Source organism: Globicephala melas, chromosome 12 (genome assembly GCF_963455315.2).
Source record: "Globicephala melas chromosome 12, mGloMel1.2, whole genome shotgun sequence".
NCBI lineage: Eukaryota > Metazoa > Chordata > Mammalia > Artiodactyla > Delphinidae > Globicephala > Globicephala melas.
The window spans coordinates 26,029,828-26,045,300 of record NC_083325.1 but is presented as its reverse complement, the minus strand read 5'-3'; the positions used below and the strand labels follow the sequence as shown (position 1 = coordinate 26,045,300).

General features: G+C 48.0%; 1 protein-coding gene and 1 pseudogene across 1 annotated transcript; one reads left to right on the top strand and one right to left on the bottom strand.

Moving 5' to 3' along the window:
• The first annotated feature begins 166 nt into the window (after window positions 1–166).
• DOK1 (docking protein 1) lies at window positions 167–3,021 on the top strand. Its single transcript, XM_030877668.2, has 5 exons — window positions 167–342; window positions 695–994; window positions 1,142–1,235; window positions 1,405–1,589; window positions 1,787–3,021. The coding sequence occupies exons 1-5, from the start codon at window positions 271–273 to the stop codon at window positions 2,597–2,599; spliced, it is 1,464 nt and encodes a 487-aa protein (XP_030733528.1). The 5' UTR covers window positions 167–270; the 3' UTR covers window positions 2,600–3,021.
• Window positions 3,022–4,116: 1,095 nt separating this feature from the next.
• On the bottom strand, window positions 4,117–8,936 carry LOC115864164 (polyadenylate-binding protein 2-like; annotated as a pseudogene).
• Between the last annotated feature and the right edge of the window lie 6,537 nt (window positions 8,937–15,473).

The window sequence follows — 15,473 nt, the reverse complement described above, 5'->3', positions numbered from 1 at the left end:
TGACCGAAACCACGAGGTTTCCTTCGGTGGAGCCACTTGTGCGCGACCCAGGGTTCGGGGGGGGGGGTGGGCCGGACGTGGTGCACCAGCCAGCTTATCTGGGTACCCCCTCCCCTTCCTTCTGGCTTGTCTCTTTCCTCCCCTTTCGCGGTCCGGGGAGGTTGTGGGGGCGGGAACGCCTCCTGCGCGAGCCCCGCCCCGCCCTCCTCCCCGCCTCGCCCCGCCTCCGGCCCACAGGGCCAGGAAGGGCGGAAGGAACCGCCGGGGGCCATGGACGGGGCCATGGACGGGGCCGTGATGGAAGGGCCGCTGTTTTTGCAGAGCCAGCGTTTCGGTACCAAGGTAGTGTGGGTAGGGGTTGCCGAACCCCATCAGAGCTAGGGGTGGGCAGCTGAGCCTAGATGGAGGGAGGGGACCGGCAGCGGGTTGGAGCGCGGCGCCCGGAGCCGGAGAGCCTTATGAATTTCCGGCTAAATTGCTTTGCACACATTCGGAAGAAGCGTCTGCCTGCCTCCGGCTTCGCCTCTCTGGCCCTGGGGGAGGCGGAGCGGCATCCTCCTTGGGAAACTTCGCCTGCCGTCGGGAAGCCTCAGACCTGAAATTGGCCCGCGCAGGTCCCTCCCTCCCTGTCGGGGCCCGGGCCGCCGGTGTTTGCCTGCTCTCCCTCCCCAGTGTCTCTCCGATCTTTCCCCAGAGGTGGAGGAAGACCTGGGCGGTGCTTTACCCGGCCAGCCCCCACGGTGTCGCGCGGCTCGAGTTCTTTGACCACAAGGGGTCGAGCTCTGGAGGGGGCCGAGGGAGCACGCGCCGCCTGGACTGCAAGGTGATCCGTCTGGCTGAGTGTGTGAGCGTGGCCCCCGTGGCCGTGGAGAGCCCCCCTGAGCCTGGCGCCGCAGCTTTCCGCCTGGACACCGCACAGCGTTCCCACCTGCTGGCGGCCGACGCGCCGTCCAGCGCCGCCTGGGTGCAAACGCTGTGCCGAAACGCCTTTCCGGTGAGGGGCTGGGGCGAGCTGCACTGGGCCCAAGAGTCCATGCGGGGTGGGAGCAGTTACAGCGGCAGAGGAACTGGGCTGACTCAGACCCTGGGAACCGCGGTGAGGGAATCACAGTCTCCTTCATACTCTTTCTCTTTACCCCAGAAAGGCAGCTGGGCACTGGCGCCTGCCGAGAACCCACCCAAGCTTTCTGCCCTGGAGATGCTGGAGAATTCACTGTATAGCCCCGCCTGGGAAGGTAGATGCCTGAAAAGCCCCAGCAGGGATGGCATGGAAAGAAAGGGTGTCCTACAAGGGGAAGTAGAATGCTCCTGAGAGCTGGCTTTCACGTGTATGCTTGGACAACCTGCTCCCTCCCCCCACCCCAGTCCTGGCCAGGTGCCAGTCTAACTGTGTATTCCTTCCAGGATCCCAGTTCTGGGTAACCGTGCAAAGGACTGAAGCCGCTGAGCGTTGTGGCCTGCATGGCTCCTATATGCTGAGAGTGGAGGCTGAGAGGCTGACTCTCCTGGGCGTGGGGGCCCAGACTCAGATACAGGAGCCACTCCTTTCCTGGCCTTACACTCTGTTGCGTCGCTATGGCCGAGACAAGGTGCGGTGCAGGACTGGCTCCCTGGGTTGGGCAGCTGTGGGAGGGGTGGGGCAGGACCGGGCTTTCTTGCCTAGCCCATGACCCCACCTCCCTTCCCAGGTGGTCTCTTCTTTGTAGGTCCCCTGACTAGTTCCAGCCCTGTGACTCACCTCCTCTGATGGCTCCTGATTATGTGTTTCCCTCCACACCCTCTTCAGGTCATGTTCTCTTTTGAGGCTGGCCGCCGCTGCCCCTCTGGCCCTGGAACCTTCACCTTCCAGACAGCGCAGGGAAATGACATCTTTCAGGCAGTTGAGACTGCTATCCACCGACAGAAGACCCAGGGAAAGGCCAGCCAGGGGCAGGATGTTCTCAGAGCTGATTCCCATGAAGGAGAAGTGGCAGAAGGGAAGTTGGCTCCCCCGCGGGGCCCCCAGGAGCTCGCAGGCAGCCCTCCAGCCCTGTATGCTGAACCCTTAGACTCCCTGCGCATTCTTCCAGGCCCTTCCCAAGATTCCCTATACTCAGACCCCCTGGACAGCACCCCTGCTCAGGCAGGGGAGGGGTTGCAGTTAAAGAAACCTCTCTATTGGGACTTGTGTGAGCATCTGCAGCAGCAGCTGATAAAGGCCAAGTTGACAGACCCCAAAGAAGACCCCATCTATGATGAACCTGAGGGCCTGGCCCCAGCTGCTCTCCGGGGCCTTTATGATCTGCCTCAGGAGCCCAAGGATGCCTGGTGGTGTCAGGCTCGGGTGAAGGAGGAGGGCTATGAGCTCCCCTACAACCCTGCTACTGATGACTACGCCGTGCCACCCCCGCGGAGCACAAAGCCCTTCCCAGCTCCCAAGCCCCAGGGCCTGGCCTTCTCTGAATCCGGTGCTGCAGCTGGCAGTGGCAGCAAAGGCCATAGCTCAGACACTGCCCTGTACAGCCAGGTCCAGAAGAGTGGGGCCTCAGGTAGCTGGAACTGTGGGCTCTCTGGAGCAGGGACTGACAGGACTGGGGCCAAGTCAGAGGGCTCCACATGAGAAGGGCAAGGCTGGGGTTGCTGATAGGAGGACCATGGGGAGGTGGCACTGGGGATCAAAGAAACCTGTTAGAACCAGCAGGAACCAGAGGGGTCTGTGTGTAGAGACCAGGGTACAAGGGGAGTCAAGGGAAGGATGATGTGTCCCAAGAAGTCATGGCAGTGGGACAGTTGGCAGGGGCTCAGGGGCTGGATCTGGGGGAGGCCAGCACCTCTAAGTCATCCCCACCAAAGGAAGGGATAGCTGCTGGAGCAGTACTAAAGAAAGGGGTGTTTGGTCAGAGTAGGTACAGTTTGAGGGGCCTGTATGGAGGCTATAGGGAGACACTGGGCTGTGTCTTGATCTTTACCCCGGCATTGTTCTTTGCCAGAGAGAGATATTTTTTTAAAGTTTTATCCTCATTAAAGTCAGTTTGGGTTTAAGAGGTCTATGTGTGTGAATAGTCACAGAGGGGACAGAGTGGCAGGCTGTGCTGGGTAGATGTGGAGGGAATCAGGAGAACCAGGAAGGTGTTGGGGGCCACTGAAGGAGGAAAGGGCCTCGGGCAGGGGGGTCAAGCAGTGTGGTCGTTCAGAGCCTGGGTGGTCCAGTCAGGCCCACCTGGGCCTGACCCTATCTCTGTGACCCTGTGTGTAACATCTGTAACGCTCAGTTTCCCCCACTGCCCCTGTGCAAAATGGGAAAGCTTAATTACACATACAACCTCACAGGGTTTTTATGAAAGGAGTTAAATTTCTCAAGTACTTAATACGATTTCAAGTGCAGAGTAAGCATTGTATAAATGGTAGTTATCCTGTGGATGGAGAAAGCTGATGGGCAGGTATGAGGAGAGGGGAATAGGAAGGGAATAGGTCTTTTTCACACCACCCTCTCCCCTGTTCTCAGCTCTAGGATGCCTTCCCTCCCCCTTGTCTCACACACCGACACACACACACACACACAAAAGCACACTCACGCGCCTGCGCACACTTTGCGTGTAGGTACCAAGCATCAACCACTTATCTGTTTGGAGGCTGAAGGGAATTGCACTGTGGTGGGTGTAGTGGGAGGGGCATGGGCTTTGGAATGTGGTTTCGATTTCAATTTCAATCCTACTTGCTTTTCATGAGCTCTGAAAACCTCATCCTTGTCTCCTGAGGTTCAGTTTCCTGATGGTGACCTGACTTCACCCACCTACTTACACAGCTACAAGGAGAAAATCAGGCCTGGGAATGCTCCTAACAATGGTGGAGACTTACTGGTTATTTAATCTTCATTTGTGTTAACAGTATCAAATGATCCAAAAGAAAAATGAGTCCCTGCTTGGCGAAGGAAAAGGGTCGGTGCGTCTCTTCCTAGCCTGAAGAGTGGGGCAGTGGCAGCACTGAGGACTGCGGAGGGGAAGGCTGTGTTTCCCAGCCACCCGGAGCTCACAGAGGCTCAGGTGGATAGGAGGCAAGTCTGCCCACAAAAAGCCATTGTGTGAGCCTTGGCATGGATGTGCTTGCACAGGGCAGCTGGGCTGTGGTGCTGGTGACTTAGGGCCCTGAGGGATACTCCTCGTCTGCCTCCTCCTCCTCCTCCTCCTCCATGGAAGGCTGGAAGAAGACATCCGAGGAAGCTTTGCTGGCTGCTGGCATCTTGGGGGCTCTGCCAGGGGCTGGAGTCATAGGCAAAGGGGCCACTGTGGCTCGAACTCGATTTGTTTGCAGTGGCCCAGCCTGCAAAGAAAGCAAGAAGAGCTTCCTGTGAAGACCAGACCGTTCCCGATCTGTCCAATTCCCTGCCGGGCCTTCTGTCCTAACTCCTTCATGTGTCCTGTGAGTGACAGCCTCGAGGCCCAGGGCAGTGGAGTCCCCTAGGCTCCAGCCTCCACAGTGCCTGTCTCCTGGCTAAGTGTCCTCCTCTGTTTGCTTGTCCACCAGCTAACTTATGGTCGGTTCTGTTCCCACCTCTAGACTGACTGTAGTTTGGAAACATCTTTCTCTTGTAACTTCAGGTAAGACAAAGCGGGGGTTTTCCTATAGGCTCTGTTATTGAGAAACAAGGAAAAGATTAATAAGGGCACAAAAGGAAGCCCAAATACTATAGAACATGGATTTCATAAAAATAAACACCCCTTGGGACTTCCCTGGTGGTCCAGTGGTAAAGAATCTGCCTTACAATGCAGGGGATGGGTTTGATCCCTGGTCAGGGAACTAAGATCCCACATGCCGCAGGGCAACTAAGCCCGCGTGCCACAATTACTGAGCTTGCACGCCTCAACCAGAGAGCCTGTGTGCTGCAAACTACAGAGCCCACGTTCTCTGGAGCCCATGCGCCACAACTAGAGAGAGAAAACCCACATGCCACAACTAGAGAGAAGCCCGTCCGCCACAATGAAAGATCCCACGTGCCTCAGTGAAGATCCCGCATGCCACAACTAAGACCCAACACAGCCAAAAATAAATAAATAATAAGATAAATCTTAAAAAATAAAAAGATAAATCCCCCCTTCAATTACTCTTCTCTCTCAACCCCTGTCACTAGAGCCCTGTTTCTAAGCTACTAACCTTGATCAGCCTCCCTTTACTCATCTGTAAAATAAGCATAACACTTACCTTGCGGGGATGCTGTGAGGATTAAATGAGAAAAATATATGTGAGAACACATGTCACAGAACCTGGCAAATGACTGCTGCTCAGTAAATGCTAATTCCCCTTCCCTTAGGCATTTCTTTTCCCACCTTCCCTTAAGCCTTTTCTTTCAACAGAGGCTTGTGGTTGTACTTCCAGTGCCGCCAGTTTGCTTAGTGGGACAATGGTCTGTTAAATGACTAATGATTTATCACAAACACTGCAATTAAGATACCTAAACATATGTAAATGCCCAAGCAAAAAAAAAAAAAAAAAAGCCCCCTTACCGGGTAGGGGTTGCAATTTTCTTTGTTTAGGGCAAAAGGCTGCTCTTTTTCTTCCTCCCCTGTATGCCCTCTTTCTGCCAGAGGGGATCCAGGGAGGATACTCCCTTGGATGGGGGGGAGTTGGGCACAGGGGAAGAGGACTCTCTGGGATTCTGGGCATAAAGGGGAGGGAGGGAAGTACCTTTCTCAGAGCCCGGCTCTCCCACCTTGGGTGGAGCGGGCCCTGAGGCTTGGCAAAGGTGCTGCTCAGGTGTGAGTACAGGTGGCTCCAAACCTGCAAGGGGTTGTAGGTGGGTTCTAGCTCCAGGTCATCCAGCATGCTCTGAGGAAGAGAGAGGAGGAGCCTCACCTGGGGGTCTTGAGGTCACAGAACCCAAGATGTCAGGCAGAGACCTGAGTGTGAGAAGCTGGAGGAGGTATGATGACCCAGGGCTTCACTGAAGGATGTGAAATAGATGCGTGTCCTGCTGGGTGTTCTGCCCCAGGTCTGAGTGCTTGTGAGGTAAGTGTCAGGCAAGGGTACAAGAAGTAGCAGCAACTGAGTGGTTAGGGACACTGAACACTCTGGCCCTGAGAACAATGTCACAGGATTCTGAGAGGGGCCAGAGCGCTATGAAGGTTACAAGGGATCCAGTGTGCGAAGCTGTGAGGGAGGGTGTGTCCCGGCTGGGGTGCTCACAGTCTGCAAAGCAAGTACACTGAGTTCTCGGAGGCCTTTGAGGTGAGTATAACCAGAGGACATGCCAGCAGAGCATTCCTGAGCAGTCAGGTTTTCCGGCCACAACATCCTGTGCCAGGAACCACTGGCCCTGAAGTGAGACACTGAGTGAGCCATGGCCACTTGTGCCCACCTCTCTGCATCCCCGTGGCTGCCAAGCCAAGAGTACAATCCCAGGCTCTGTCCTCTCTGCACATAAGTCAGCAACCTAGCAGCAACGATGTGGTTCCAGTTCTCTGTACCCAGAGGACCCCCTCCCCCGCCTGGGGAGGCTGACAGAGGAAATCCAGAATCCAGATCCAAGAAGAGAGGAGGGGGAGGAGAAAATGGCCTTCAGAACTGTTCCCTCCTTCTCATCAGAGTCTTATTTTAAAGCTCTTCCTATTCTCGGTGCCTACATTGGCTGCCTTTCCCTCTTTTTCTCAGAAATAGATGCACACAAACACAGGTACACACACATGTATACACATATTGCAGAGAAAGACCCATGAGAATACACCGTCACACAGATGCTTGCTTACTTCCTTCTGTCTGGCGTCAGTTCCTTGCTTTCTTCTCTGCTCCTCTTACCACACCCTTGGAACCACTTCTGCCTCTGCTCCCGTCCTTTCCTTCAGGGGCTCACTCCTTTCCCTCATCCCTTTCTTCAACTCTCTTCTCTTTTCTCCCCTCTATCTATTCCATGAGATCTGGGCTCACTTGCCTCCACAGTCTTACGGCTGTCATCAGGCATGTCCTCAGGTAGCAGGGGGAAAGGGCTGGGCAGCATCAGTTCCCGAGTGGCCACTGCCTTCACCAGCAGAGTGGGAGAGCGAGATGGCAGGATCACGTAGAAGGTGCTGGCGGGCTCTCTCAGGCTGTGTCCTTGGCTCAGGGGCTCCCCTTTGGCCAATAGCACCCATTCTCTTTTCTGAAACAAAGACATACATAAACGCTGGTTTATCTTTAGTCTTTGGCGTGTTTGGAGGATTAGTCCCAATTGAGGCTTCCCCAAGTTCCTCTGGGGGTGTCAGGGATGGCTGAGCCATTTCACCCTGGCCCTGGGGAGAGAGGGACTTTCTGCCTGAATCACCAGTGCCCCAAGGTACTACTGTTTTTCCCTGATTAGGGACATACACAAAGGGTTATCAATGCAGAGACAAGTTCAGAGACGAAGTAGGTGTTCACCTTAGAGGGGGCTAATATATTACTCAATGATAAATGTGGAGTTTCAAGAACTGAAATCCTTAAAAACAGAGCCTTAAAACAGAGACTTCTGTGGGACACTGTGAAAATTCAGGTCTCATTTTGAGAGTGATAAATTTTGCTTGTGTTGCACAACTGGGGTTAGAGTGGGCTGATTGGGGAATGTCCCTGGAAAGTCCAGAGAGGGCTTAAAAAGAAGGTGGTCAAAGTCACCTGGGAAGAGAGAGGAGGAGGAGAGATCAGGGAGAGGAAAGCTTTGGTACAAGGAGGTGGGTGGGGACAGGGCCCTTGATATCAACTCAGCCCATCACAGGACAAAAAGAAGGGTCAAAATTCTGGGGGTGGCAACTCTTTGAGTGAAGGGTACTGCAGAACAGAGGGGTGACACTTTGTCGTCTGCCATGGAGATTAAATAAGTTAGCATATGGGTAAGAAGAAGAGACAAGCAGACATATTAGCAGATTTTCTGCATGTACCCTTTTAAACCAGGAATGGAAATGAGACAATTTTCTGTGGTAGTTTTTCAAGGAAAACCACAACTCCCGGAACCATGGAGTCAGGACTGTTACAATCATCTTTAAATCTTTAAATTGTGTTCTCTTCCTTGAGGTGATCATCATAACAGGTACATAACAGTCTGCTTGCTACATAAGATGAAAGAAAGCACACTAGTTCTACCCACTCTAACATATATGAAAAGTTGGAAGAAATAATACAAGAGGAAAGGCAAAAAGGAGAAAAAAGATTTTAAGGGGATAGAGGAATTATCAGTGTCTTGTGGAAGACAAGTGGAAAGTGACACAGTGAAGCAGAAAAAAACCTGCTGTGGCATTAGAATTATACCCCAGAGCAAATGTGCTGAGGTGGGGGTGGGGCTGGAATTCTAGAAACTTCTTTTTTCCTGTTTTTCTTTTTTTTTTTAAATTCTTTTGTCCCCTTCTTTCCTCTTCCCCACCCCCACTCCTAATACACACTTTTTTTAAGTAAGGGGAATACCATGATGTCTCTTTAGCCCAGCCCCTGTAGACGTGACCCCAGGGCCTGCTGTTAAAACCACTGTAGAATTGAGAGGGGGAACTGTTGTAGTCGGGGGTCCGGGCTCGGAATCGGACTTGTGGGAAACCCTGGTCTGCTGTGCTCATGCCTGGTCTGTTGGTTCGCTTTGGGATCACCTTGATTTGTCTTCCTCTAAATAGGGAGTCATCTAAGGCCAGGGAAGCCCTCACTGACTGTCTGAGAACTCTATATAAGCAAACTCTTTGGGATGGCCACTAAATTTGTCACAGAGTATGGTAACGTGGTTGACTGAACCACAGCCATGAAAGTGTGCTTCCAGCTCTTCCGCTGCTGCACCACAGTCCACTTTGCCAACGTAGGTGGAGTGGGCATCGGCCTCCATCTTCTCCTCAATGGACATGATCAGTGGGCCTGCATTGCTGGAGGTGGACTCATATTCATTTGCTTCTGTACTTCATTCTGCAGCCCCTTTAGCCTCTCAGCTTCTTCTTCCATCTCCCGACTCAAGCTTTGATTGCTTCCAGTTCCTTCTCTAGAACAGCACATCAATCCTGGGCCCCTTCTGGTGGTCGAGGCTGCATCACGTTATTCTCCACAACCCTGCCCCGCCGGCCAGTCGGTCGCTGGCCTGCTTGCTCGCCCTCCTCTCACCCAGTTCTAGACACTTTAAAGCAGTGTCATCATTTTGTACAGCACAGAACTCTGAGGGGGTCTGGTAAGCCAGGCAGGTGGTAGGTGCCTTCAGAAGTTCATGCTTAACATTTTGCTTATATCTGGAGATGCGCTGTCTTCCTGAAGAACAGATACAAAATGTATGGAAAGTCTACCTGATGCTTCCCAAGTCCATCAGATTGGAAATAAATGATATAGAAATCATGGTATGTGTGCATGGGGAGAATTTGCTCCTGCTCTGAGGACATGGCCTTTTTTTTTTTAACATCTTTATTGGAGTATACTTGCTTTACAATGGTGTGTTAGTTTCTGCTGTATAACAAATTGAATCAGCTATACATATACATATATCCCCATATCCCCTCCCTCTTGCGTCTCCCTGCCACCCTCCCTATCTCACCCCTCTAGGTGGACACAAAGCACCGAGCTGATCTCCCCGTGCTATGCGGCTGCTTCCCACTAGCTATCTATTTTACATTTGGTAGTGTATATATGTCCATGCCACTCTCTCACTTTGTCCCAGCTTACCCTTCCCCCTCCCCGTGTCCTCAAGTCCATTCTCTACATCTGCGTCTTTATTCCTATCCTGCCCTTAGGTTCTTCAGAACCATTTTTTTTTTTTTTTAGATTCCATATATATGTGTTAGCATACTGTATTTGTTTTTCTCTTTCTGACTTACTTCACTCTGTATGACAGTCTCTAGTCCATCCACCTCACTACTAATAACTCAATTTCATTTCTTTTTATGGTTGAGTAACATTCCATTGTATATATGTGCCACATCTTCTTTATCCATCCATCTGTCGATGGACACTTAGGTTGCTTCCATGTCCTGGCTATTGTAAATAGAGCTGCAATGAACATTGTGGTACATGACTCTTTTTGAATTATGGTTTTCTCAGGGTATATGGACATAGCCTTTTTAAGCCTGGAAGGGATGTTCTCTGGAAGGGATATTAGGAAATTGTAGGGCACTCCATTTAATTTGGCTCAAGTAACTTCCAATGTGGCTCAGGCTTTGAATTATTATCATTATTTTAATCTTCTTTTTTTCATGCTGTTTCATGAATTTGTTTGTAGATTAGTTTGTTTATTTATTAAGAATTTACTGAATGCCTATTATGTCCCAAGCACTAGGCATGGGCATATAGAAATTCATTAGACATGTTCGTTGCCCTCTTAGAGCTTGTAATACAGTAAGCAGAAGGTTTGTAAATTAATGTTTGTCCAAGATTTAGGATGACCAGCTGTTTCAGTTTGCCCATCTTTAGCACTGAAAGTCCTGTGTCCCAGAAAACACTTCAGTCCTGGGCAAACTGGGGCAGTTGGTTACCTTTCCAAGACTCCATGGAGAATAGAATATCTTGCCACTGTGGCAAGTCCCTGGGGGCTAAAACTATGGCAATATGACATTTCTTGCACCTCAGAGTTATGAAACAAATTCAAAACCACTACGCCCTGGGATTACTAAGAAACTTTGAATGTGGCACACAAAAAAATTATGATCTTTAGAATTTGAGTCTATTGACTTTGAGACAATAGCTAAGATTCTGTTAGAGAACTGGTATGCAGAAATACGTGAGGTCTCTCAAAAGTAACTCCTGATGTGGGAACTATCAGAGGACTGGAAAGAGGCTGATTTGAAAGGATTTTACAGAATGCTTTAAAACTTCTGGGATAATTTACAGAGAGGTTGACGGAAGGCTCTGGAAGGAAGACAGGCAAATGTACTTATTAGAGTTTGATAAAGATATTAATTTATCTGCAGTTTCCCGGAGCATTCTGAGACAGTGAGAGATAGGGAAATTGAACTTTACGGCTTCTATTTTGACTCTGGATTTCTAACCTCTTCCTGGACAGTGATAACTTGAAGTCCAGGACCCAAGCTTGAACGAGGTCATGGGTTGACTTGTTTGTACAGGCATTGTACCTGTGATGGAAATGGTTAACTGACAAACCAGGTATCTGAGGCTGAGAAAAGGCAGTGGCATGGTGATGCCCCAGAAGACTAACCTTTGGGGTCCTCAAATTGAACAATGCTTAATGACTGTGGATGACTGCTGAGTACTTTAGAATGTGTTTTTTCTAATTCTAAAAAAAGGAGCATGAGTTGGATGCTGAAATTACTGGAAGGCAGGTGAAAATGTGTCTATATTTATGTTGTGCTTAGGGACTTTTCTACAGAAGGTGCCAGGAAGTTTAGATTTTAGGAAGTGGGGATAGATTCTTTTTAGAACAGGTGTGACAGGGACAGAATTGAATGCAATGTCATACTCCAAGCTCAGCCTGATTAAAGTCATCCTCCCCCACTTCTAACTACTAAAGCTGTGAAGGAAGGTGTGGCAGCCACTGTTGGTTTCCTGGCCACTGCTCCTCTCTCCCTTGCCCTCTCCCTTCTCTTTACCCATTTTTCAGTCTTTCAGTGATTGGTGTGGGGTGATATGTGACCTACACTTAAATAATGAGACATCATCAGAAGTTGCTGGGTGGGGCTTCTGGAAAAGCTTTGTAATACGCTGGCAGGCTTTTTGCCTCTGCACCCTACCCCTCTTTCTCCCTAGGACAAGACTTGGTCTTAAGGTGCAGCAGCCATCTTGTGGCCATGAGGCAGCAGGCATAAGGATGAAAAGTACACCTGCTGTGGATGCTGCAGTGGGAAAATGGAAAGAGTCTGGGTCCTTGATGGTGTTGATCAACTGCGTCAGCCCCAGAATTGTCTGTCCCTGCACTTCTTGTTACATGAGAAAAATAAACTCTTAATTACTCAAAGTAGAGTTGGGTTGGTTTTCTGTTAGTTACAGACAAATGGATCCTTTACAGATTTCAAAGAAAATGAAGAGGATGTGGTTACTCACTTCCGGGTATATGGGGAAACAGGAGTAGAAGGGACAATTTTAATCGCACTGTCAGAAGGGCAGATGGGAGTTTATTATATCAGGTAAAAGCTCTAATCTCACCAAACCAGCACTCCCTTGGTTTGCCATCAATATGATGATGTGGGACCAAATCCATCCATTAAAGAAGCGTTGACCAACTCCTGAGTGGGAGTGTTCCTGAGGCAGCCGCTGAGAGTGGGGAAGGGCAAGAGCACTCATTTTGCATTGCTTGTGGGAAGAGAAACACTTCATTGTCATAATGCATCTAGGAAGAGAAATCACAGCTAGTTACAGAAAAGCCATGCATACCTGGGGGTTTTGGGGATCTGGAAGGACATCAGGCAGAAGTTGTTAATTTGGCATTATTTGCCTATTCTCTCACTCCAGAAGGCAGGACCCAGGAGGGGAAGAAAAAGAAGCGACAATATCCACTACTCCACTACTCTCACACTGGCTTCCACAAAGGAGACCAAGGGAAGATGGTAAAAGAGATTTCAAACCCCCAAACAGCAGATTATACATTCTTCTCAAGTGAACATGGAACATTCTCCAGAATAGGCCATGTGATAGGCCATAAAACAAACTACAATACATTTTAAAAGATTAAAATCATCCAGGGGCTTCCCTGGTGGTGCAGTGGTTGGGAATCCACCTGCCAATGCAGGGGACATGGGTTCGAGCCCTGGTCTGGGAAGATCCCACATGCCATGGAGAAACTAAGCCCCTGAGCCACAACTACTGAGCCCACGTGCCACAACTAACTGAGCTCGTGCACCTAGAGCCCGAGCTCCGCACCAAGAGAAGCCACCTTAATGAGAAGCCCAAGTACCACAACGAAGACCCAACACAGCCCAAACTAACTAACTAAATAAAATTTAAAAAAAAAGATACTGGATTGTATCTGAAGAACTTTAAAAAAAATCATATCATCTAAAGTACCTTCTCTGACCACGGTGGAATGCAATTAGAAATCAATAATAAAAAGAAATTTGGGGAATTCATAAGTATGTGAAAATTAAATAACATACTCCTAAGTAATCAGTGGATCAAAGAAGAAATCACTGGGGAAATTAGAAAATAATTTGATATGAGTTTAGGTAAAAACACAACATACCAAAACTTATGAAATACAGCTAAAGCAGTGCTTAGAGGGACATTTATAGCTGAAAACTCCTCTATTAAAATAAAAAGAAGAAAGATCTCAAATCAATAACTTAATCTTCCACCTTAAGAAACTAGAAAGAGAAGACCAAACCAAACCTAAAGCAAGTAGAAGGAAGGAAATTAAAAAATACGGGAGTAGAAAGAAATGAAATAGAGAATATAAAAACAATAGAGAAAATCATGGAACCAAAGTTGATTCTTTGAAAAGATCAAAACAAAACAAAACAAAAACAAACAAAATTTGTTAGCTAGATTGATCAATGGAAAAAAGAGAAAATATCTTAGTTACTAAAATAAAAAAAAGAGGTGGCATCACTACTCACCTTACAGAAATGAAAAGGATTACAAGACAATATTGTAAACAATTATATGACAACAAATTAGATAACCTAGATGAAAAGGACAGATTCCTAGAAAGACACAAACTGCTGAGATTGACTCAAAAGGAAATAGAAAATCTGAATAAATCTGTGTCAGGGGTCCCCAAGACCACTTCCAGGTTCAGTGATTCATTAAGAAGACTCACAGGACTTAGCATATAGTCATACTCATAAATATTACTTATTACATCCAGAGAATACAAAGGAAAATCAGCATGGAGAAAATCTCATGGTATGAAGTCCAGAGGAAACAAGGTGCAAGCTTTTAAAAGTCCTCTACCTATGGAGTCACACAGAATGTACTTAATTCCTCTAGTGTTGAATTGTGACAACATGTGTAAAATGTTGCCTACCAGGAGAAGTCATTAGAGAGTCAGTGTCCAACATTTTTTTGGAGGCTGGTCACATAGGCACTCTGTACCTAGCACATACCAAAATTCTAGACTCCTAGAAGGAAAGCAGATGTCAGCATATACTTTTGCACAGTTTAGGCACAGTAAGCCACTCTTATTATTTAGGGGATGGTGGAAACACTCCCTAAATCCAAGTTCCCAGATGCCAGCCAAGGGTCAATCTTGCAAGCAGGACTTTCTAAGGAAAGGAATTTCAGGTCTGCTATATTAACTTTTTTGTACAACCTATAACAAGTAAAGACATAGAATTAGCAATCAGAAAATTTTCCACAAAAATGTCAAGGCCCAGATGGCTTCACTGGTGAATTGTACCAAACCTTTAAAGAAATAACACTAATCCTTCAGAAATTCTTCCAAAAAAACAGAAGATAAAGGAACACTTTGCAACTCATCTATGAAGCTAGTATTACCCTGATACTAAAACTAGAAAAAGACATCACAAGAAAATTACAGACAAATCTCCCTTATGAATATAGATGCAAAAATCCTCAACAACATACCAGCCAACCAAATCCAGTAATATATAAAAAGGATTATACATAACAAGAGGGATTTATTCAGGGAATACAAGGTTAGCTTCATATCCAAAAATCAAACAATGTAATAATATATCATGTTAATAGACTAATGGACGAAACTACATAATCATCTCAATAGATGCAGAAAAAGCATTTGATAAAATTCATGATAAAAACGTTCAACAGGATGGAACTTCTTCACCCTAACAAAGGCCTCTACAAAAAACCTACAGCTAACATCATAAGTAGTGGTGAAAGACTGGGTGCCTTGTCCCTAAGATTAGGAGCAAGACAAAGATGTCTGCCCTTGTCACTTCTATTCAACAATACTGGAGGTGTATTGAAGACCAAAGGGGCATTTTCCACATTTTCTGGACTGTTAGCCCCCCTAGGATTATGAGGATGACCGTAGGGAAGGGGAGAGGCACTCATAAAGATATTGAGTGTGTCAGCATCCTAGCACTTGGGGACTAATATTTTTAAAATTTGATTTAGAAAAATATAGTAATGTGACATTTCTCACATCAGAGAGCCAAGGTGCATATTCCTACCATTTATCAGTTCTGTGAAGTTCAAAATAGATGTGGCAATAGGTACATGGGTGGGGAAGGGTCAAAAAGGATGAGTGGGGGCAGGCTATGGTGGGGGGCAGGAAAAGCTTCAGAGTGAAAGTATTTAAGCAGAATCTGGAAAAAAAATTAAAAATTTGTCAGGTTCATAGAGGCAAGGGGAAGGGCTCAGCATGAAAAAGGGTGTGGCTGTGTGAAGCAGTTTAGCATCTTTGAGGAACATTTAGTAATTTATTAGTGTGGCTGGAGTGAATCATAGAAGGGGCATGGTGAAAGATGAAGCAAGAGAAACAGACAAGGCTGGGTCACAAGAAGCCCACTGACGTCGTGCTATCCTGCTATTCTAGCCCCTGTCTGTATCCCCTGGAGGCTGTATATGCTAACTTCATTCTGATCACTTTTTAAAAAATAGCTCCTGGGACTTCCCTGGTGGCACAGTGGTTAAGAATCCGCCTGCCAATGCAGGGGACACGGGTTCAA

Excerpts from the sequence above, each read along its gene's own strand:
- DOK1 (XM_030877668.2), top strand. The coding sequence starts at position 271 with ATGGACGGGGCCATGGACGGGGCCGTGATGGAAGGGCCGCTGTTTTTG. Across the intron at positions 1,236-1,404 it reads GTATAGCCCCGCCTGGGAAG|GATCCCAGTTCTGGGTAACC; the intron begins GTAGATGCCTGA and ends TATTCCTTCCAG. Across the intron at positions 1,590-1,786 it reads GTCGCTATGGCCGAGACAAG|GTCATGTTCTCTTTTGAGGC; the intron begins GTGCGGTGCAGG and ends CACCCTCTTCAG.